At 42.1% G+C, this 22112-nt stretch overlaps 3 protein-coding genes across 7 annotated transcripts; 2 read left to right on the top strand and 1 right to left on the bottom strand.

Moving 5' to 3' along the window:
- The first annotated feature begins 243 nt into the window (after positions 1-243).
- LOC147220861 (uncharacterized) lies at positions 244-7749 on the top strand. 5 transcript variants are annotated; one of them, XM_086170741.1, is made up of 9 exons: positions 244-356; positions 448-580; positions 1721-1848; positions 3749-3806; positions 4552-4662; positions 4779-4865; positions 5011-5050; positions 5554-5608; positions 6340-7749. In XM_086170741.1, the coding sequence occupies exons 4-9, from the start codon at positions 3789-3791 to the stop codon at positions 7082-7084; spliced, it is 1056 nt and encodes a 351-aa protein (XP_086026867.1). In that variant the 5' UTR covers positions 244-356; positions 448-580; positions 1721-1848; positions 3749-3788; the 3' UTR covers positions 7085-7749. The 5 variants fall into 5 exon arrangements, with proteins under 5 accessions (XP_086026867.1, XP_086026863.1, XP_086026866.1 ...); XM_086170737.1 differs by having other exon boundaries at positions 3699-3806; XM_086170740.1 differs by having other exon boundaries at positions 3240-3806.
- Positions 7750-7920: 171 nt separating this feature from the next.
- On the top strand, positions 7921-10731 carry atf4b (activating transcription factor 4b). The gene is made up of 3 exons (XM_086170614.1): positions 7921-8082; positions 8927-9385; positions 9464-10731. The coding sequence occupies exons 2-3, from the start codon at positions 9031-9033 to the stop codon at positions 10381-10383; spliced, it is 1275 nt and encodes a 424-aa protein (XP_086026740.1). The 5' UTR covers positions 7921-8082; positions 8927-9030; the 3' UTR covers positions 10384-10731.
- A 2008-nt stretch (positions 10732-12739) lies between these two features.
- LOC147220859 (GTPase IMAP family member 8) lies at positions 12740-21856 on the bottom strand. Its single transcript, XM_086170866.1, has 8 exons — positions 21816-21856; positions 21687-21718; positions 20886-21449; positions 18402-18957; positions 17630-17727; positions 17155-17286; positions 16017-16607; positions 12740-15366 (listed from the first exon to the last, which is right to left on the bottom strand). Exons 3-8 carry the CDS (start codon positions 20914-20916, stop codon positions 15293-15295), a joined length of 1482 nt encoding a protein of 493 aa, XP_086026992.1. The 5' UTR covers positions 20917-21449; positions 21687-21718; positions 21816-21856; the 3' UTR covers positions 12740-15292.
- Positions 21857-22112: the final 256 nt, after the last annotated feature.

Genomic DNA, 22112 nt, shown 5'->3' with positions numbered 1-22112 from the left:
CACTTCAGAGTTCACTTCACAGTTGTTTTTCATATTTTTCTGAAATCTTTGCGCAATGGAAACATTTCCAGAAAGAAGTATGCAGTCATTCACCCGACCATACCAGTAATTATTCACCTTTACAAGAAGCTCATGGTAGACACAGATAAGATTACAACACACTGATTTAACCAGTTGAACAAGTTTTTGAGGAAATCCCATACACGAACTTGACATCCAGTACTGTCATATACACGGAACACAAAAGACAAACACATATTGTTCATCATCAGGAGACAACATCAACCTGAAGACTAATGAAAAATCTGCCCTCACAGACAGGGTTAGAAGAAGACCCAGTCATCATGATTGCTAAAGTATTAACTCTCTTCCCATTCATCTTTTAATCTGTGTTGACTGGAAGAGTGCCCTGTTCACACGTTTATTCCTTCTAAACTGACTGCACAGTGATCTCAGGTGGCTTGAAAGAGTGAACAGAGGAAAAGAGAGAGGGAGGAGTATATATCTCTTGTATCTGCGTTTCGATGAGAGAATACAAAAACTCTGAGTGTGGAGACAGCCTCTGAACTGGAGACGTAAGGTAAGCTTCAGACCTCAATATTCATGTTTAAATGCCCCACTGTACGTGTTTTTTTTTTTTTTTTGGTTGTTTTTTTTTTTTTTAAGAAACTAAGGAAGATTTTGCTAGACAGCCAACTTCTAAGTAATATATTAAAGTGAAGAAGATATTAAGTTGATTTTTTTATCATATCAGACTGATACAGTGTTGAGATACTTAAACACGGGCGTGCTTAAAGGTACATCTGCTGTATGTTTTCATTTAAAGAGCAATGGAAAAAATGGACAGTGAAATGGATTCTAATAGCCGTTGTAGACATGTGTGATTTACATTTGAATATTTTCAAAATCTTCTACAAAACAATTTTGGGATAATTGTAAGATGAGTCATAGAGTCACTAAGTAATAAACAGCCCATACTGCAGCTGCTGTCTACCGTACTGGTCCTGCTGCGGCACAGATGTTAATACGACGATTCTAAAGTACATGACAATGACACAGTGAACCGGCATGAAATAAGATCCTCGAGTTATCACTGTGCGCAGTAATTATTAAATCAATCAGACAGTCCTGGTGGAAACCTGCATTATACTGAAGAGCTTTGCAGGAACTGATTTGAACTTATGGAAAAAATAAAGAAATACCAGCAGATTAGAGAAGATAGGGGTGTCTTTATTTACAGTACATTGATATTTGTGTGTGTATATAAGAAGTGACATAGAAATCTTCTTTTCCTTTCAGCTGCTCCCTTCAGGAGTTGCCAAAGCAAATCATTTTCCTCCATCTAACCCCATTTTCTGTATCCTCTTCTTTCACGCCAACTAACCCCATGTCCTCTTTCACTACGTCCATGAATCTCCTCTCAGGACTTCCTGTTGGCCTCCAGTCTGACAGTTGTAACTCCAGCATACTTCTACCATCCTTCCTCTGTACATGTCCCAACTATCTCAGTCTGGCCTTTCTTACTTATCTAATATGTGCTGTCCCTTTGAGAGCCTCCACATTTTCATCCCAAAGAGGGCCTTATCAGTTTCATTCCCCAATTCATTTATTTTCATTAGTTCCACACAAATATATATAAAATAGGAAATATATATGACATTATATTTTGTGACATGTAAAAAATGCTGCATTTATACAATACAATTACTTTCTGTTACAGCGAATTTCCAAGGTGGAGGGTCAATAGCTGGCCACGATTTTACAGTTTTACACAGGAAAACCACTGCAATGCAAAGTCCCACTGGATCCTGGACCGGTTCACATAGGGAGGACCAGCGTCCACCATGGGTAAAAGATTAATTAAATGACAGGCCGACATTTCTGAGAGCTGGACATGACTGATAAGTTAGAAAATATCTTGTTTTTCTGTTCACAATCACTTAATCCTTTTGTAGCGTCAAAAGATCAAATGATATTCATAGTGTTTAATAGGAAAATGTGCACTAAACCAGTCTTTCCCAATGTTTTTTGAGCCCCGGCACATATTTTACAGAAAAATTAGAAAAATGACATGGCACAACACTAAATAAATATGTCAAAAAAGTTTTTAATGAAATAGAATGAAATGTAGTCTCAATTCACACAAAGCTGATATTCTTTCAGGAAATGAGGAGAGACACACACGAAGATCTCCTTCAACTGCTCTGAGTCTCTTTCCTTTTTTTAGTCTTTATTACAGTCATGCTTGAAAAGTCCAGCTCACATAGGTATGTTGTGGAGAAAGGGAACTACTTCGCAACAGTCAGACAAAAACTGTCCAAAGATAGATCAGCAAAGCTCACGTTTTAGACCACGATTTTGTCTCAGTTCAGTTATTTCCTCCTGCTCCTGCAAAGTCATATCTTTTCCAACTGCAGTTTAGCTGTATGGGTTCCTGACCCCATCAAGGCAATCAGTGGACAGTGAAGGGAAATAAACTGACAACTTCTGCTCTATAGTCTGCAGATGTTTACTTGTTGCCTGATGCAGTGCAGCACTAATGATACCCTGCCGTTCTGGGTGTGTGAGAACATTTCAATGTTAGCACATTCCATTTGCTGCTGTCTCCTTTGAAGCGTTATTCATTTCTCTGAGGTCTGAGCAGCGAATTAATGAAGGTAGGTACACAGGTTAATTCACAATCTAGTAGAACATCATTTAACTGATCTGCCTGTCAGTGCATGCTGCCCACATTGAAAGATGTACAAAGACAAATTATTTGCGTTGAATAAATCATTTTTGGGCCAATCAGGTAAAAGTGGACATTTTTCCGTGGCACACCTGATGATCTCTCATGGCACAATAATGTGCACAGTGGTTGGGAAACACTGCACTGAACTGTAAATAACTACCTCTATTTTTCTCAAGTACATTTTCTGCAGCACAGAGTTTAGTTTTTTTTTTTATGCATGGATCTAACAGTAATAGCGGCCTGCTCCCACTAAAAAAAGCCAATTAATGCCTTTAACTTGTATAAGGTCCACATTTCTGCAAATTTTACAGTAAAACAAAAATAACATCAGTGATTAAAAAAAACAAACAAGTACATTGAAGATCGGTTGGATACAGATGTAGCAAAATAGTTGCTCAGATAAATGTGAATTACCACGTATCCTTTGACAGCTGAAAAATCAAAAAAATGGATGGTTAGTCGACTTGCCACCACTGTCCTGTCTCGTAATGATATATTTTACCCACAGGGATGTGGTGTGAGCGCAGGTGGGTCCACCTGCTGGAGATTTCTGTCTGGAGCTCCACAGATGGTGCTATTAGGCCAGCTGTAGGAACTTCAGCCAAGTTGAGCGAAAAGCTGGTCCACCGCTCCATGCCCTAGACAGATTCTGCATGGAATCAAACCAAAAGCCGATTTCTCCCACTCCTGACATAACCCACAGGGGGCTGAGAAGCACCATCCCTCTGTCGTAGAAACCAGCGATGTCTGATCAAAACCTGAACTGATGCCCCTCAGTGCTTGGTGTAGTTCCAAATGAAATGCGCATTTTCTGAGCAGTCAGGATATTTTATCAGCCATACTTGAAGTTGTTACTGTCCAATTTCATACAGTGTCTTTTGACCAGGGAACCTGTCCAGGAAGACATGATGTTATTCTTGTTCATCTCAGTTGGTGAGGAAACAATAATATGCATTAATGTGTCCAGCTCACAGGTACTTATATGTCTCCGGTTCCACCTGTCAACCCTCATCACAGAGAGTCTTCCCTATACCGATCTAACTCGCGCCTGTCTTTCATGGCCCCACCCCTGCAGGTAAGACTAACTGCATAACTGAAAATGGCAGGTGATGAAATTGCGTAGAAACTATGTGACTAGATAATAACAAAAGCCCCAAAGCATTCACTCTGTCATGGAAAATCCCGCTAGAGACTGCACAAATGTATACAGGAAGCTCAGATTCTCTCAGTGCACAAGTAAGAGGTCCACAACCTCTAAATCATTTGTTTGCCTGGAAAATTCAAACAATTTTCATGCCTCCATTACTTTTTTGTTTTCTTTTTTTTAAATGTATTTACTGCAAGTTTGTATCAGCAACGACATGTCAGTCATCTCTTGCCCTTGATGGAACCTGTCAATAATGTTACTCAGGCCTCTTCATCAGAAGATCACAGAAGAAAGCCTGGGTGTTCAGATGTTGTCTGAGAAATAACAGTTACTATCGCTTATCAGCATATTTGTAATTTGATATAGAATGCACCAGAGAAAAAAAAAACTCTGCAAGCTCTGCCATTTACCTAATGCTATACATCTTGTTTGACCAGGTGATATCACAAAAGTGATCCCTTTTACATTTTATTTTCATTCCATTGTCTCATAGTGTAAGAAAAAAAATCACACACACACCATCAAAAATTAAAGTCCAAAAATAACAAGTCTGGTCTTTGGTATGTCATCTGGAGGAAACAGCAAACAAACTGTATCTTTGCTTTTCTTTTTGTTCCATGTCCATACCCATTTGTAGGGAACAAAACAACTGATTGTAGTTTCTCCTCCGCAGAGCCCAGCACCGGTACCTGGGTTTTTTTCGACATCCCCGCTGCACAATTATTATGAGATAAGTTCTTCTTCGTATCTGGACATTCTGCCAAATAATGATGACACCCAGACGGTGAGAGATAACCTGTAAAACTGTAAAAATTGTAAAAACAGCTGTAGCATTTTCTGCATCTTAAGATTTTAATGAGAGAAGCAAACACTGATACATACAAATAATTTTGCTTCCAGAGAACACCGAGCTCACGATCACAGAACAGACCAATTTACCAAAATGGCTCTCGCTTTTCATATGCACCGAGCAGTGCCAGCTTAAGGGTAACTCTGCCACCATGTACCTGCTAAGATCTTGTGATTTTTGCTTTTTTTTATGTTTACAGAAATTTTCCTCCCGACTTTATTTATGGGATGGTGTAATTGTATCATGATATAATTATAACAACCTTACCCTCGTCTTTTTCAGAGCACTGATTCAGTGTCAACGTGGTTAGATAGTGTGCCGTGTAAGTATATCATATCATGATCTTTGCTTGTATATGAAATTTGCATGTAAATTCAAAATCAATAAGAATTACATTTTTTACCTCAAGCATTCAGGGAACCAGATTTAAAAATTCTGTGTGGAATGATGACATACACAAAAAAGAGCAATCTCCAGCTCTTGCACTTTGTTACAAAATACATGAGTGCAGTAGTCCTGACAGCAGAAAAAAATCGCTGTAGTACATGGCATTTGGAATGAGTGACAGCTGATCAAACATAATTCCACAAACAAACGTGCTTCTCCAGTTTTGCCCAGAATATAGAGTATTTTGTGCAATATTGATTTATTTATTGCAGAATAAACATGTTTATACATGCACTGTACACACTTTTCATACATCTGGCTTACCGCATGATTTATATCCCTAAAATAAACTTGGAGATAAGCATCTATATGAAAATGTCTGTGTCATGTAACAATGAAAGTTCAATGTGTCTTGTCTTTCTTTTGGTATCCTGACAGTATACGAGGATGCGACTCCATCTTTGTGTGGTCCAAGTACCAATGAAGACATTCGGTAAGAGGGTAGATTTTATAATTAAACATTTTGGGGACAAGGGAGCCTCATTTTGTCTGTTAGTATTGCGTTACTGTGAAAGTTTTGATCTTTGAGTGTAGTTGACCAGGCAGACTTTGTCCTATGGAGTCATTTTGACCTGTTCAAGTTCAATTGCTTACTTTATACTTGAATTAAAAAAAAAAAAAAAAGAAAGAAATATCCCAGATTCTGTGTTGTGTTTTTTTTTCCCAATTCAGTGAAACCATGCACCAAATTACAAGAACTTAGAAATGAATAATGAAAAATTCTCGCGCACAATATTCAAAAGTGGGTCAAACTGAACCCAAGGCTAAGGGAACGTTGAATTAGTTTGGAAGTACTGTAGCATTTTAGTCAGGGAAAACACCTGGTGGATGGTAAAACATCTGTTATATAAGCAATAGCTATTGTTGGCCACAGCCACGCCACACAAGCCTGCAATACAACTATCTGTTCCCTCTCAATTCCAGGCAAAGAAAACCCAGAATTCCTTGCACCCCAAACCACACCCACAGAATTCCCAGCAACCCCAAAATCACACAGAAACAAGCATCAACATAAACCTCAACATTCGTGACTCACTACAATGCCATCTAAATGCATAACACTAATAGCTGTTCGTATAAGAGAAACCATGGTTTTGTGTGGAGAAGATCGGCTTAACCCGCAACCAGATATTTATTATCTTTGCTGTTCCCTCTCCTGTGCAGAATTCTAAACGAAGAAGCCAGAAACATGAGGCAGGCCCTGTCTTATTTTGAAAGCTCGATGAAGGACCGCGATGTGATCCTGCAGCAAAACATTTCAAATTTCATCTTTATCGCAGACAAGCTGGACAAAGACAAGAAGAAGACTAAAGCGATGGGCATTGCTGGTGGCACTACAGGGACTGTGGGAGGTGTAACAGCGGTGGCGGGCGTGGTCTTAGCACCCATGACAATGGGTATCTCATTAGCGGTTGCAGCAGTAGGTGTGGGTATGGTGGCAGCTGCTGGGGGAGTAGGTGCGCATGCTGCCAAGACCAACAAAAAGACTGTGGATAGGGCAACAGTTGTGAGACTAGCAGAGGATCATGAAACACTTATACTAGATATAGAGCGCTGTCTAGATTTTATCCTTTGTAGGATGGCTGAATTGCAGAACTATGACCTTGCCAGGCTACAGAGGGCAGGTGTCCAGCCCGATGCATTGAACATGGTGCGCCTGTCCCAATCTGTGACCAGCAAAATGTCCTCTGGTGGGGGGACTTATTTTATCCATAAAAGTAGGCTGTCATCAGTGACACTGCTTCAGATTTTCGTCAGGGAAATAGATCAGTATTTTAAAGGAAAAAAACAAAAGTTAAGAAAATCTTCAAGGAGTTTGTTTACAGCAAAAGTCCGCCAACTGGCTCAAAAGCTTCAGGAGGGACTAAATTACCTGTATGAAATGAGGAAAACATTGTGTTGTATTTAAAATTTATGTGTGTAGTCTATGAAATGTGACACTCACAAAAGAGACTTAAGACAATGGCTACTGCCTGTAATCTCAGTGAGATGCTATTTTTTGAATTGATTACCCTCATTATTGTGTCTTGTATCTTCAAAAGAACACTGAACTTAATATCCTTAAGATTGTGAAATGGTTTGGAAAATTAATGAAAATTTTATTGATACTGTGTAAAGGGCTGTCGTCTTCCAGCGCCATGTTAGAAAGAAAAGAAAGGAGAACAAGGGGAAAAGGAGGGGGAAAAGCAGATCGAGCATTAGTTATATCATCACAGGCCTTGGTTGGGCAGTGAACAGCATCGGTGCTGCCCCCTTGGAACTGGATCATCATAAGCTTTACCTGTTGTTCTGGCTCTCTTCTTGGATTTAGTTACAGATTTGGGGTCTGACTTGAGTAACGGCACTTACAACTTACAACAGCCTTTCCCAATAATTGTGTGTATGTCCTGTGTCTTCCGTCTTTCACTTGTAAAACGTCTTTGAGTACCATGAAAAGCGCTATACAAATCTTATGTATTATTATTATTATTAAAGGCGGTTAGAACATATGTTATTATTGCTCATCCATGTTGTTTCATCTGGGATCACAGTTTGCGTAATTATTAAATAAAGCTTTTACGAATAAACAGCAAATAGCCTTGTCTCGTTGAATGAATGTAGTGCCAGTGACTTTCATGAAGAGCGAAAGTAGACCTGATAAAACGAAGAAAAAAAGGGCCGGCGGAGTGATACTGCGAAAACAGCGCAAGGATACCTTCGGTCTGGCCGGGAGGAAGTCTATACCACGGCCACAGCCCTGTATACGCCATTTTCCTTTCTAACAGGCAGCTCGTTCTTGTGTCGTTGGTCATCGCATTTATTTTTTAGCCAAAATGGCAATTTAAACGTGTGCAGCGACCCAGCAGCAGCCAACAAAACAGTGCATCCAGCCAGTGCACTGAGTCACTTCTCATTCAGCAAAATGTCGTAAGTATTATTATATTAATTTGGTATTGACGTCTACCGGGCCCGTAGAAACTGCCCGATGGTGCGCCCCGATACTTCGATTGTGCCTTGACATGTTTTGTTGTTAGCCAGTTACATTTTTGAAACTATTCATAACACGAAGCAGCACTTGATGACAGAGCACCTGGCATTTTGTAACGAAGTGTAGCATTAATGACAGGTGACGTAACATGAAACGCCTTTTGTGTGACCCAGCAGCTTAACTTTGCAGCGATAAGCTCCCCATTGCAAACCAAGTGATTGGTTACGGGTATTTTTGAAACAAATAAAAGATAATTAGCTGGCAACCACCTGCTATGTTCGAAAATGCCAACGTGGCAAAGTATATGTCCCATTTCCTCTTCGGTTAAAATGGCGGCCATACTAACAATCGGGGCTATTTGTGGTTAGAGGGGGGGAGGGGAGGGGAGGGGAGTGGGCGACGGCCTCGTTTTTCCTTCGTGACGTCAGAGTCATACGCTCGGTCGAAACACGTGACCTGGGCTGGGCAGGTTTATAACGTCAGAACTGATGAATCATTTATGTTAACAGAGTGTCTAGTGTTCTGCTGGATGCTGAGGCCAGAAATATTAAGGCTTAACGTGGTGGTTGGGGGCATTATTTTGTGGCCACTTTAAGAATGCTTAACAGATTATATGTTAAATTTAATAATGCATTTCATTTTATTGTAATTTAAAGGCAGTGTGAAGTATTGGATGCCTTTTCACCTGTTTTCAAAGGGCTGTATTAATTGGATACTGGTGGCAGTGAATTGGATGCTTAAATTATATCCACAATGCAATTAATAATGTTCCTCTTGTTTCAGGTCCTTTGTGGAAACCCCCAGCACTGCTGCATTCGACAGCACAAAAAAGTCTGACGCTTTCCAAACATTGTCACGCACTCCAGTTGTGACAAACAACAGCCACTATGACCATGATGATGATAAAGTCACAGTTTGGCCAGGAAGACACGGAGGCCCTTCTCTTTGGGCCTTCCTCTCCCATGGTTGACCCCTTGGACTCCATCCTATTTCACCCTGTCCAAGAGGAGCAACCTAAAGGAGGAGGAACCTCGATGGAGGGTGACACTTCTCCGGTGTCGCTCCTCGCCTCCTCTTCTTCGTCTTCTTCCTCCTCTCCTCCTCCCTTCTATTCTCCTCCTCACTCCCTACCAGACCTCCTCCATGGAAACAAAGCTGGGAATGAGGCTGAGCTGCTTTCCGTCCCTTGGGGCGACCAAGCCGGTCAGTTGAAAGGTGATGACACAGTCTCTGATGACGAAGGTAAAGGCAGTCTCTTGATCTCAACCAGAATGCACTGATCACTTTGCTGTTTTAATTTGTCTTGTCTTCTTCCCTCAGATGACATGTTTCGTGACCTAGACTGGATGTCTGAAAGGGTAGATCTGAGTGACCTGGATACTCTGATGAGGTCCTGCAGCCCTATGGAAGAGTCCTCCTTCTCCCCAGACATTCTGGCCCCCCTGTATTGCCCAATGGAGCCCAACTGTCTCCAACTGCCTGTTTCCAGTTCTTCACCTTCTCCAACTAATCCGGTTTCCCTCCCCAAACCCTGTCCAGATATTGCCACCATTTGCCCTGAGTTCCAGGTTTCCTCCCCTCCGGCGTGTGTCCCAGAGCCGCAAGAGGAGCTCGAAATCAAATCTGAGCCTGTATCCCCTATCTCTTCCTCGCCTTCCTCTCCTGATTTAGACACCCTAGACTTGGGAAGTGAAGTCGACGTTCGGGCGAGTGAGGTGAAGCCAGCGGTTCTTCCCGTGGTCCCCCAAGTGCAGAGGATTGTACTCTCTGCCGTCTCACCTACCCGCTTTGTCTTCGTGCTGGCTCCCAAAGATGAAGTAGGAATCTCCACCGCAGTAACCACCATGTCGGGGGTTATTCAGTCCTCCCCCCCTGCCTCCCCTCCCACAAGGTCCTCAAGGAGCAGACCATACCCTGAGCCCAAATGTCCAGCAAGTCCCACTGAGCCAAGCTGCAGAGTCAAGTCCCTACCAGATCCAAGTGGAGAGGGGAGGGTGTCTTTGAAAGCACCGAAGAATAAAAAACTGAAGAAGATGGAGCAGAATAAGACAGCCGCCACCCGATACCGGCAGAAGAAGAGGGCTGAACAGGAAGCGCTTGCTGCTGAGCATGCCATCCTGGAGAGGAGAAACATGGAGCTGACCGAGAAAGCTGAATCCATGGCCAGAGAAATTGAGTACCTCAAAGAATTGATGGAGGAGGTTCGACTGACCCGAATTAAAAATGGGTCTCAGTTTTGACCCCTAGTTATCAGTGACAGATCAGGTAACAGAAAGTTTCAAGTGAAGTGAAAGGGGCCAAAATGTCTGTCATTTTAGCAGAAATCTATATTGTTTCATAACATTGTCTTGGATACACCTTTTACAATATGCACAACTCGTCGTAAATATAGCATTGTGTTTAGCTTAATGGATGACAAGTATTTTCCAAACAGTATATCTGATTTTGTGCTGTTACAACAATGTACTTTCTCATATTTCTGGACCCATGTAACTTATGTAGTATGAATTTTAAATCAGATGTATTATAACCAGACTTGTATTACATTATCTTGATAAAGAGTCCTCAATAAACTATTCAATGAGAAATCTCTTCAAGAAAGCAGCTCCTTAATTATTAAAGAAAATGGAAAATGAGTAAATTTATAACCAATGTAATCTCTCACCATTGGAGGTTTCTAGCTTTTAATATCTTAATTGATGATTCCCAAAAAGGGGATGTCCCATAACAAGATACTGAAGTCAATGACTGTCCATAATGGGAGTGTTTTGAATACTTGTGGTAGTGAACTGTTTTCTTTGTTTGATGTCATGAATTTCTCAAATGGAAAAGCAGTGACTCCAGGGCCAAAAGTAGGTTTAGAAAATCTCCCAAGATTGTAGGTCATCCTCAGAGGATACCCTATGAATTAAAATATAATTGAAACCAAAATTGCTTGAACATGACTACTTCAAGCTGCAGCTTTTATTTGCCAACATCTCACTCCAATTTAGGAATGAGCTGGACTAATCCTAATCCATGGAGCCTCATCTTGCCACTTACAGGAAATCCGATCAGTTGCTAATGTGCTGAAGAACGCCTTCAGAGTTCTGATGGAATCCATGCATAGAAAGCCGACAGCTGTTTGGCGGCAAAAGGGGGACCCCTATCACGACACGTAGGTTGACATGGCTACAACTGATTGCTATAACCTGCCTGAAAAAAAACTTGAAATTGAAGTGTGTTCACCACCAGTTTTATTCGGACATTTCTTCAGACAAGTCAAGCTGTCAAGGTCAGACCTGAAGGTCAATCAGTTTAGGGCATTATGAGGTAGAGGAATGTTGATAGAGCATTTTACATATTGTACACAACCTTCCTGTTAATGGTTCATCAAGCGACAAGGTGATTAATCATAATACAAGTGTAAGGTTGGAAGGTTATCTCAAACTTTATGGGAGAGTCACATCTCAGCCTCATCTTCCAGGACTGTCAGCAAGCTGATAGATGGAGGCTCTTGACAGAGTATTGACATCTGGTTTGATTAGCAGCTGTCGAGGCTCACCGACACAAAGAGCATCAGAATAATGGAACTCACCTGACAGACAGCAGCATTGACATCAGATCAAGTGACAGTCATGTGAAGTCAGGGGAGCAGCTGGGGATAAACGGCACGCCTTGGATTTGGTTGCTTTTGTTCACTGAATTGAGATACTTTCTAAATCATCCGAATTGAGGGCTATTTGGTGTGCAAAAATTCGAGTTGATTAATACTTCGATTTAAGTCACATGTAAGAAAATCGGATACACGTTGATCACATTGCTCTTAGAAGAAGTTCACTAAATGAAAAATTATATTAACTCAAATGTCAAATATCACAGAGACGATTTGGTGAGATATGTAAGTTGCAGAGCTTTGGTGCAAATGTGTCAATGGTGAATTCATGCATCATAGTTCTCAATAACAACCACAAACATCTATATTTTGATTAAGTACTGGGGCTGTGCGATGGATGAAAACGAAATACTAAAGCGGGAAAGTTTATTCCATATATCAAGTTTTACAAAAAAGACATGACATGAAAAATCATGGTATGATAAACAGACTCAATACAAGTGCATATATATATATATAATTCTAGTAAGGGTTTAATTTTCAGTATTCCACATTGTAGAAAGGAATAAATTATTAAATCAAAGTATTTAAAAACGTGAATGAGACAATGAGATGCCATCCACATATATGTATGTGTGTGTGTATCTGTGTGATTAGACAAATCTGATTCATTATAAATAATGAATCACAAGGGATTGACAGAGAAGTGCTTAATTGGATGGTGTGTGGAAACAGTCTAAGTCTTACACTATCTTGAGATATTAAGATATCTTGATATAATCTTGAGATTAAAAATCCTGATTTTTATGTACTTTCTTGCAGATTTCCCTGTGACTTCCTGTGACTGGCAGGGTACCCATGCTTCTGTGCAAGTGTGAGACAGCATCATCTAGCGTTGAATCAGGGCGAAAGCTACGTCCCCAATGAAATTCGCCAGGGTCCAAATTGATGAAAGTAAAAAAAAAAAAATGGCAGAACAAACCAACCACAGTCCATGAGACATGATATGTTTTCACACCTTTTATTTTAATTTATTCTGAGAGTGAACAAAGAACCGATGATGCAATCACCATTTAGGGAAGGAACGCACAAAAAGTGATCTCACTTTAGGATACAGTAGCGTGGCTGGATCTACACAGTGCAAACACGCTTTACTAAAAGCTGCAATGTATCACCTATTTTACACCGTCAATGCACACTGCGGACCCTCCACCTCCACGTCCACCCGTGAAGGTGGAGGGGCCGAGACGCAGCCATGCTATATGACGTCACCAGCACCACGCAGATGAAGCGGGAAAGGGCAGGTCTGCGTTAAGAAGCTACATAATCTGTGGAAATAGAAATCTACGGCACGGCAGTGCGACTGTTAGGTAATGCGTTCTGAACCCTTTAAGCCCCACTCGTACTGTAAAATATGTATTTTTAATCACGCATTGGTGGAGGTACTTCTGTATATCCAGTGCGTTGTCAAACTATTTTAAAGTAAACGACACGCCTGTTATAGATGTCTTTCGCATCTACAGTACATTTTATTATATTAATACAAAACTTTTATGTATTTTCTTTCTTGTTTTGGAAAAGTGGTGCTCGCTGAAGAAAGCAGACTTGTTGCCTTGTCAGGAGCCGCAAGTCTCTTCGAACAGCTAGCGTAACTTTACCCATCTCATGATACAAACCAAGACCAAATTATTATTATTTTTACAGTCAGTGATTTGACAAATTCTTAGGTTTTTGACCGAATTATTATTATTTTTACCGTCAGTGATTTGGCAAATCCTTAGGTTTTTGACAAAACAAGCCCCTTCAGTGTATTCGCAGTTGACAAAGTACCAGAGCTAGCATGAGTCGGAGGAAATCAAGGCGTTTTACATCAACTCTTTAGGCACTCATTTATCCGCATGCGGTGTCGTAACATGCCTGACAGAGCTGTATATATAGAGACGTTTGTTCTTATAGCTTTATTTCCCAGTATATATCTATTTAATTTCATTTTTTTCGTAACGCTTCGCGGTGGGTTTGGATGATGTAGAAAAAGCCACAATAACGGTTGGCCCTGCGCGCGCCTAAAGGAGTAATGAGGTCACGTGGTTTTTGTGGAGCGCGCGGAGCCGCCAAGCCGAAGCTGCGCTTCGATGTTGAGGCACGAGTCCTGCTTTACGGCAGCAGCGCCGGATGAAATCTCGCGAGAAGTGGAGGCGGGACCGCGCTCGGTAGAGTCACTTGAGTGAATGGGACTGAAACGACTAGTAGAACTTCACAACAGTTAACTTGAACCTAGAAGATGTTAGGTTCTTCTCTGCGGTCAGCATAAACGAAACTTCTCAGCCAAACAACCCAGTGCTACGTTTGAGAGGCAAAGATACTTTACAGTTTGTAAACTTGGAATAATTATAAGTAGCGAAATTATATTGACATTTCTTCAAAATCCTTCTCATCTACAAGGTGTTTTTTTACCCTATAAATGAAACACTCACTCAGTCGATCCTGTAAAATAAATAAGTGAATGGATTCAAACTATGACAATTTCTGACTGACTCTGCTGAGAACAGCAGATTAAAGTCTGTGAAAAGGTGCGGCTGCTCAGGACGGGAGAGGCCTGGAAGCGGTTGAAAAGGCCTCAGTAATAACAGCTGTAAACATGAAAGGAGTTCTGTGTAAATTAGAGAAAAAAAATTGCAACGCTTAGAAGCCAAAGTTTTCTTTTTGTTAATGTTCTAGTCATCCCTCGTCTTGCCAGAGTTTTGCTGCTTTTGAAGCATTGTGAAAAATGACCCGTCTGTCAGAAGTTGCAGAGCAGTCATATGTGAAAAATGGACGCGACTTCAAACTGTCTTTTCATTTCCACGTCAGGCAAACAAATCCACAGGACTAATTGGATATGAAACAAAAGTAGGGATGCAGACAGAACACTAGATCTGACTATTTGGTCGACGAACAAAATATATCAGGATTTTTGGGGGGGGAATTTTTTACTATCTATTAATTTAAATATTGCAAAACTGAAATTATTGCAATTAATTTTTGTGTAATTTTCTTTTGTCATTTCTCAAAGCATTTCTTCTTTTTTGGGTACTCTCTGACAGTTCATAGGTAATTTTTTGATGACTTTGTGAATATCTAGTTAATTTTTGGGTAATTTTTTTGCTGATTTCCAGGTCTTCTTGTTTCACACACATTATTATGCCACCATTTAGAAGACAAGTGAATTTAGAGGAAAGTAATAGAAGGGATATTATAATTACTAAAAAAAGATTAACTATCTGACAGCTTTGACCTTACTGTTGGACTACATCTTGTGACTGTATTGTCAATATTTTGGACAAATACTCTTTGTGGTAGTTAGTTTACGTCGAGCTTTGCTCGGCCGTTCAGTCAGTGAGTTGAGTCTTTATATGTCTAAGGGACACAACAACCCCTTTGTTCTCCATCTGTGTTCCATGGAACTCCGCGGAGTTTCCTAGACAGACGTCTAGAAAGAGTTACAACAGGTCATGTGTGGGCCTACTGGAGACAGAACCAGGGTAAAATGCCGTGCTGCTTCTCTTCGCCCTGGATTACTGTAGCTGGCATCCCCTGCAGTCGTCCTCGGGTTCAGTGTTGTCCGATGAGTAAGAGCTCTCCTCGCTCACTGTCAAACAACCACACAGTAAAATTAGGCCCGGGACCAACATAGCTTCTGTGTTGCGGGCAGTGTTTTGCACAAGATGTATAATTAAGATTGAATGGAAAGGTCAGTGTGGAAGGAAATAATTGCTGACTCACATCCTGGAGCTTGAAAAGGAACTCATAATCTAAATCTAACTTTGTAGTTAAACTGGGTGATAATTCACCTTTTGTTGCAAAACAGGAATAACTTCAACAATTAATTATGTACAGTTTTATATGTTATTTTGTACAATCTTATTTTTTACTGATATATGTATTCCCTATTGCTGAGTTACATTTCAGGAGATATGTTGAAGTCAGTTAAAGGTCCTTGTCCAAATCTCAAATTGATACTGATTTATTTACATTTTTTTCTTGTTTCTGCTTTACAACTTAGCTCCAGGTTGTCTCGATCAAGAAATTATGATTCAAGAGGTATAAACCTTTAAGGTTGACTAATTATAGTCTCAAAAAAATCCCAATTAAATCCTAACTGTCTGAAAAATGTTGATATTTGAATATGCATTCAGTTCTTATTTTTGGATAAATGATAGTTTATGAATCTGCAGGATCTTTTGTACATTCCAAGTGGAAAAACATCAACATATGGGTAAAACCAGAAGAGTGACTTACACCACTCTGTCTGAATGGGGAGGAAGGCCTTGTCTCCGTTATCCCGGATCATCTCCTCTATCTTGTCCAGCAGGACGGACACGCTCCTGTCCTTACCGGGGGTCTTACTGTCCAGGACATGGTAGTAGTTCCCGCAGTACTCAAGCAGTCTCTGCAGCTCTCTCCCGCCTCGGAGAATGTGCTCCTCGATGGGCGTGCAGCCCAGCCAGTCGCCGCAGCTGAACAGCACCATGGTGTGGAGGCAGGCGCTGTCGCCAAACAGGGTCTCTATGTGGGCTACAAGAGTTCGCCTCTTCCTGGCAGTCAGGGAGGAGACCACTGGGAGGACCAGCAGCAGCGTGTGTGGTCCAGGCCGCAGGAGAGCGGCGCCGCGCTGTGACTCCTGACGGATGCGCTTAGGCGTCCTCCTCACTGAGAACCAGTCCCAGCCTGGGGTGTCGACTATAGTGACCCGACGACCAGACACGTGTGCCTGCCGCCTGAGGCACAACTCCGTCTCCTGACCCGACTCAAAGTACCGGCGGCCCAGGATGGAGTTCCCCACTGAGCTCTTCCCTACACCCTTCCAGCCCAGCAGCAGCAGCCGCAGTTCTGCACGGAGAGAGAAACACGGTGAGGCAGAAACCACAAGTGATGGCAAAAGGAAAACAAAAACAATACTGATTAGGAAGGAATCCTGGATGCAGCATTACAACACGCACAGAACAGCATTTTTTTTTTCTAAATAAAAGTAGTCCGGCCATGCTCTGTCCTTTAAATAAATATTTAATTCATTTTGAGTTTCTCGATTAAAACACATCCATGATTATTTGACCTTTTTATACCTCTTTCAACTTGCTTTGGTATTGGTATATGTCTGGACATTATTTATTTTTTATTAAGTTTCCTTCATGGTTGCAACTCTGACGGACTCTAACTGTCTTGTGACATTTGATTGTCAGGTACTATGTTAGAAAATTAAAACAGCCAAAAATTTTCAAAAAAGGAGAAATTGGAAACATGGGTGAGGAGACAATTTTTTTGAATGAATTGATTTTTTTTTCATCACACCATTAGCATTTGATCGGTTTAAGTGAAATGTCAGTAAGGCTGGTTCGGATTCCTGCCTTTAAGTGCACGTGGGTGGAGGGTGGGGTACCTCGGGGAGGTCCTCCGATCATCTGCTCCCTCTGTCTAGCATGCTCCTCCATCCTCATCCTCTCTTCTTCCAGAGCTCTCCTGGCCTGCTCCTCCTCCAGCAAGATCAGCTCATTAACCTCAAAGTACCAGCCTGCATGGAGGCAGCAAAGATTCTTGCACTACAAACCAGGTCTGTAACTCCTTGTCATCATTGACTCAGGATTTGACAATTTCCAGGAATACAACTGTGATACAACAAGGAAATGCTACTTAAAAGTTCCCTCCGCATTTGCTCAAGCACACCGCGCGGGCTGAAGCTAAGACTTAGTGAAACTTTCTTGTCAGCTAATTATGTGGATTTGGTGACACTAGTCCACCTCCTCCTCGCTCAGTACAACCCTCGGGATATGTGAACATGCAAATATGTTTAATCTCCATGGTTGAACTACTCCATTTTTGGAGGGCGACTCTCGTACTCTGAAAGAGCAACAAACCTTGGTTGTCAGTGATCATTTCCTCCACCTTCTCCATCAGCTCGGGTACCTGGGTATTTTCCTCTGTGTCTCTCTGACTGTTAGCAAAAGCGTGGTACCTGCAATGAAAGACGTGTTCGTAAAAATTAATTCAAAGGAGAAGTAATGTGTGCAGATATGAGCACGTCCCTCAGCTGAGGGACAGAGATCAGCTCCGCTTGAAGTTACTTTCTGTATGCAAACTCCTGGTTTTTTTCATGAGATGAAATACTTGTTTACCCTGAGAAGGATCCCAAATGTTAAGTCTCTAACCTGTGTCAGAGAAGAGGGTTTATCCTTTGAGTTCTTAACAGAGTCCCAATGTTATTATTTTTTTAAATTCCTCTCTGCATTTATAATTAATGCAAACAAGCTCTATTTGTTTCAGAGCCCAGCTTTAGCACTGTTTACTTATCTGACAGACACTGCAGACACGTCGCTGATCAACACAAAAGTCCGGTGTTTCAGTTATAGCCGTGCATGATAGAAACACAGAAGAGGGAAACTGTTTCCCAGGGCAAGGGAACAAAAACAAAGAATGGACATCAGGAACACAAATGTGAAAAAACTTTGATAAAATTAGGCAATGGAAATGACAAGCACTGTGCTGGTACCTAAGAGATGGGTAATGTGAGTGTGATTGTATACTGCAGCACAGTAACGGGGAACCCAGTAAAAGCTGAATATGGATAGCAATAGTCACAGTCACTCAGTACAGGAAAGGCTTTTGGGGGGGGGCATCACATACACCCACCTGCTCCCACATCTCTCCACCAACCACTGCAGGGCCTCTCCAGTGTTGGCTATGTGCTCCTCAATGAAGACGCCTTTCTGCAGCTTGTCCACGCCTGTGAACAGCACCATGGAGTACCTCCATGTGCCCCCGCCCAGGGCGCCCAGCTGCTCCTCCGCAGCCCTCCTCTGGGTGTCGGTGAAGGGCTGGGTGACGGACACCACGAGCAGGATTGCGTGGGGTCCGGGAGGGCAGAGGATGGCCCCCATGCAGGGCCCCTCGCTGTCCAGGCTTGGCGGGGGTTGCGGCGGGCCCTCGGACTCGGCGCCGGTGTTGTCATTGCTGTCGGCCTCCGTGGCGTCATCGGGTTCGCCGGGGATGTTCCAGGGCGGGGTGTCAACCACGGTGACCCGCCGGCCGTAGATCTCCGTCTGGCCCACGTTGCTGTGAGTCGTGTCGACCCCAGCATCAAACAGCTCATCTCCGAGGATGGTGTTTGCTGTGGAGGTCTTACCAGACTTTGGCCCTCCGAGGATCAAGAGTCTGCGCTCGGGGGGGTGGCGGCCCCTGGGGTCCCCTGGTGAACCACACAATGGTCAAACCACCGGGCGCACTTGATACTTTAAATACGGGGCATCACAAAATCTCTCCAAGACATTTTGTATCAAAGTGTCGAGCCATAGGAAATACTTAATTTCATTATCACCACAAAGCATTTAAAATCTACTGAAAACCATCTTCAAGTAACACTACAATATATAATTTTAGTATCAAGGTAACCCGAGCCTTTTTCCTGATACTTTGCCCAGCTCTGTCTCTGATAAAGGGATTTCAATGTCAAATCATTGTCACTCCTGGCTCTTGGGACACATCTTTATTTTCTGTCACCAAAAGAAAATTACTAATAAGCATTTCTTGGGAGTCCAGGTCAAAACAGGATTTTTTCAACTCAATGGAAGCAGTCCCCCGCATCACCCGATGTAAAGATACAAACTCAGACAGGAAACAGAATGAATAAAGTGTAGGTTTGTATCTTGAGTCAAACTCTTAGGTCAGGGTCATTGGAGACAAGATGAGACAAGATCACCCTTTACTAGTCCCACTATGGTGGGAAACTGACAGTTTTTGTGCTCTAGCCTGCTATTTAATATCTGAACATGCACTACAGATATATTTAAACCCACCTCCTGACAAAAATCTGAAGCACAACTCCCACCGAATAGATGAGTGCTGAAGTCTTAAAAATAATTTCCCTCTGTATCATGCACGGTTACATGGCGGCGGTGAAGTTGTTGATATTTTGTTTGTTTGTCACACTGCAGCATAAAATGAACGCGTTTAGATTTCGACATCAAGCTGGTCTTTCCACGTTGGTTGATCGAAAAAGGTTCTCTGTTGAGATATGTGATTTGGGGGCACAGGCCTACCAGCAGAATTTGCGTTTGGAAGCTCGAGTGATCATCGGAGATGGGTCGGATGGGGGAACCTTGAAAGCATGTCGCGCGGGCCATAATTTGCTTTAGATTGTTTAGGGGATATCTGTGATGTTAGGGTTTCAGAGGTCAGGACTGGAGCCTCCAAACTGTTTCTGAGGAAGTGCGACAGCAAACCTAGCCTAAATAAATGTGATAGGATTAAAGATGCCATTCAGAGACATTATTTTCAGAATGAGAATCAGAGATACTTTATTGAACCCGGATGAAATTTTGTGATTCCAGATGCTCCATTCAGAGAGAAGTAAAAATAGATAAAATAAGATGAGATGAACAGAAATATATAAGATAATAAAATATAAGTGGTGTCAGGGTTTAAGATAAATACGTTTTCTTGCTTTTACCTAATTATTGCAGTCCTAAAATGTATTGTATCAAATTTCAGATAAACACGACATGAGAAGATTCTGCTTTAACTACAGTACAAGAATGATAGAAAAAAATGGCAATCATGTTTGATCATTTTCTTGATTAAACAAGACAAAACAGTAATGAATTCAATAGTTAATTTAGATATGTCTGGTCACAAACTTGCTCTCCAGGCTTATTTGTTTAAACACTTGAAATGAATATTTCTCCCCCATCTCCCTTTCGTGATTTCCCGCACCCCCCCTTCATCAGAATGTTTGCACGTATCTTCTCCTTCTTGTTCCTCTCTTGTCTGGGTCAGGGAAGAAGCACCCTGGATGGTCTATAGAATATCAATTACATCAAGGAGAAGTTACAAGAGCAGGATTCGTGTTCTGATAAGACTGAAGAAAATAAATATTTGCAAGCTTTTGTAATTCCCCCTTGGGATGGGATGAAGAGTGAATACTGGAAGGAGAGGGAGTTTTACACTTGCACTCCTCTCACTGTCATTCCTGCTGTCATCGGCCATCTGAGCTGCTAAACACAGGACGTTAACTTGGGCAACAGTTTACCAGGGTTGTGGATGACGCAATGCTGAATGCTGCGACTGAATAATGATGACTGAACTGGAGGTGTGCGGCAAAGATGAAAACCCACTTACCAGTGTCAGAGGCAGAGGACACAGCAGCCATCTTGTGTGTTGAACCTCTGGCTTCCTCCTCCTCAGCCCCCCTCCTCCTTCTCCTTCTCGCCTCCACGGTGTATCCCTCTGCTTGCCTTCTCAGAGAGAGGAGAGCGTGGCGATGGATCCTGAGTGGCGTGTGGAAGGCTGGCGGTTCAGATGCTTCTCAGCTCTCCCTTTCACCCTGACCCTCATTCTACTGCAGTGCAACTCATTCCATCCTCTCCCCCTCTTTTATCTAGTCTATTATCTCCACACCCCCTAACCCCACAGTCTCCACTCCGTCCTGTCCTTTACCCCACCTACTTTTTTCCCCTTTTTCCTGCTGTCCTTGTTTGGTCTTATTCATCAGTCCAGCAAAAGGGAAACATTGTGCAATGCAAGATACAGAAGTCCAAGTCTTCCCCTGCAGCAGTAATTTCAAGAAGTCTTTTTTATAAAGTGAAGCAAAAGACTGCTGCTCCTCCTCCTCAGCAGCAGCAGCAGCGGCAGCAGCAGCAGCAGTAGCAGCAGCAGCAGCAGCAGCAGTGTGGCACTGGATCACTGCAGTCAGGGGAAAAGATAGAAAGATGGATATACAGAGAGAGAGGGAGAGGGAGAGAGAGAAAGAAGGGCGAGCACTCTATTCCTGTTTACAGCTGGATGTATTCCCCAGCTGCTGCATTATGCACACAAACACAACTGTCTCTACGATGCCTGCAGACAGAAATATTTCCTAGGAAGGGAGGGGATGTACACTGCATGAATTAATTCAAATATTGATATAAGAAAACAACTTACATAACACAAAGTTTCAAAGAACAGCTGATGACCTAAAAGCAAAGAATGCATCCTGAATAACACTGCATACACATATTACCCTGGCACTGTGAATTCCAAATGAAATGACATCATTCATGGCTCACTGACAGGTTAATGTGTTTGCGTTACGATGGATGAGATGTTCAAGGACCCACTGGAAATCAAATGAAAGAGGCGTGGTGTTGGATGAGCGTTAAACGGGTGTTATTACGTAACATTCGGTGACGCACTGGTTTGCACTAATGCAGTTTGGTATAGAATCTCCCATTAATTTAACATATGCACACGTCAGGATAACAATATTGTCTATGTTTCAATGGAGCTGAGGATATCGTCATATGCAGCCTCTCATTTCAGTGCTCGACTGGAGACTGAACACATCCGTTACGCAAGATGCAAAACATA

The sequence above is a fragment of the Fistularia commersonii genome, chromosome 23 (genome assembly GCF_037954325.1).
Source record: "Fistularia commersonii isolate RoL2024-O1a breed Wild chromosome 23, RoL_Fcom_v1.0, whole genome shotgun sequence".
Classification (NCBI taxonomy): domain Eukaryota; kingdom Metazoa; phylum Chordata; class Actinopteri; order Syngnathiformes; family Fistulariidae; genus Fistularia; species Fistularia commersonii.
This window is presented reverse-complemented; position numbering and strand designations above follow the sequence as displayed.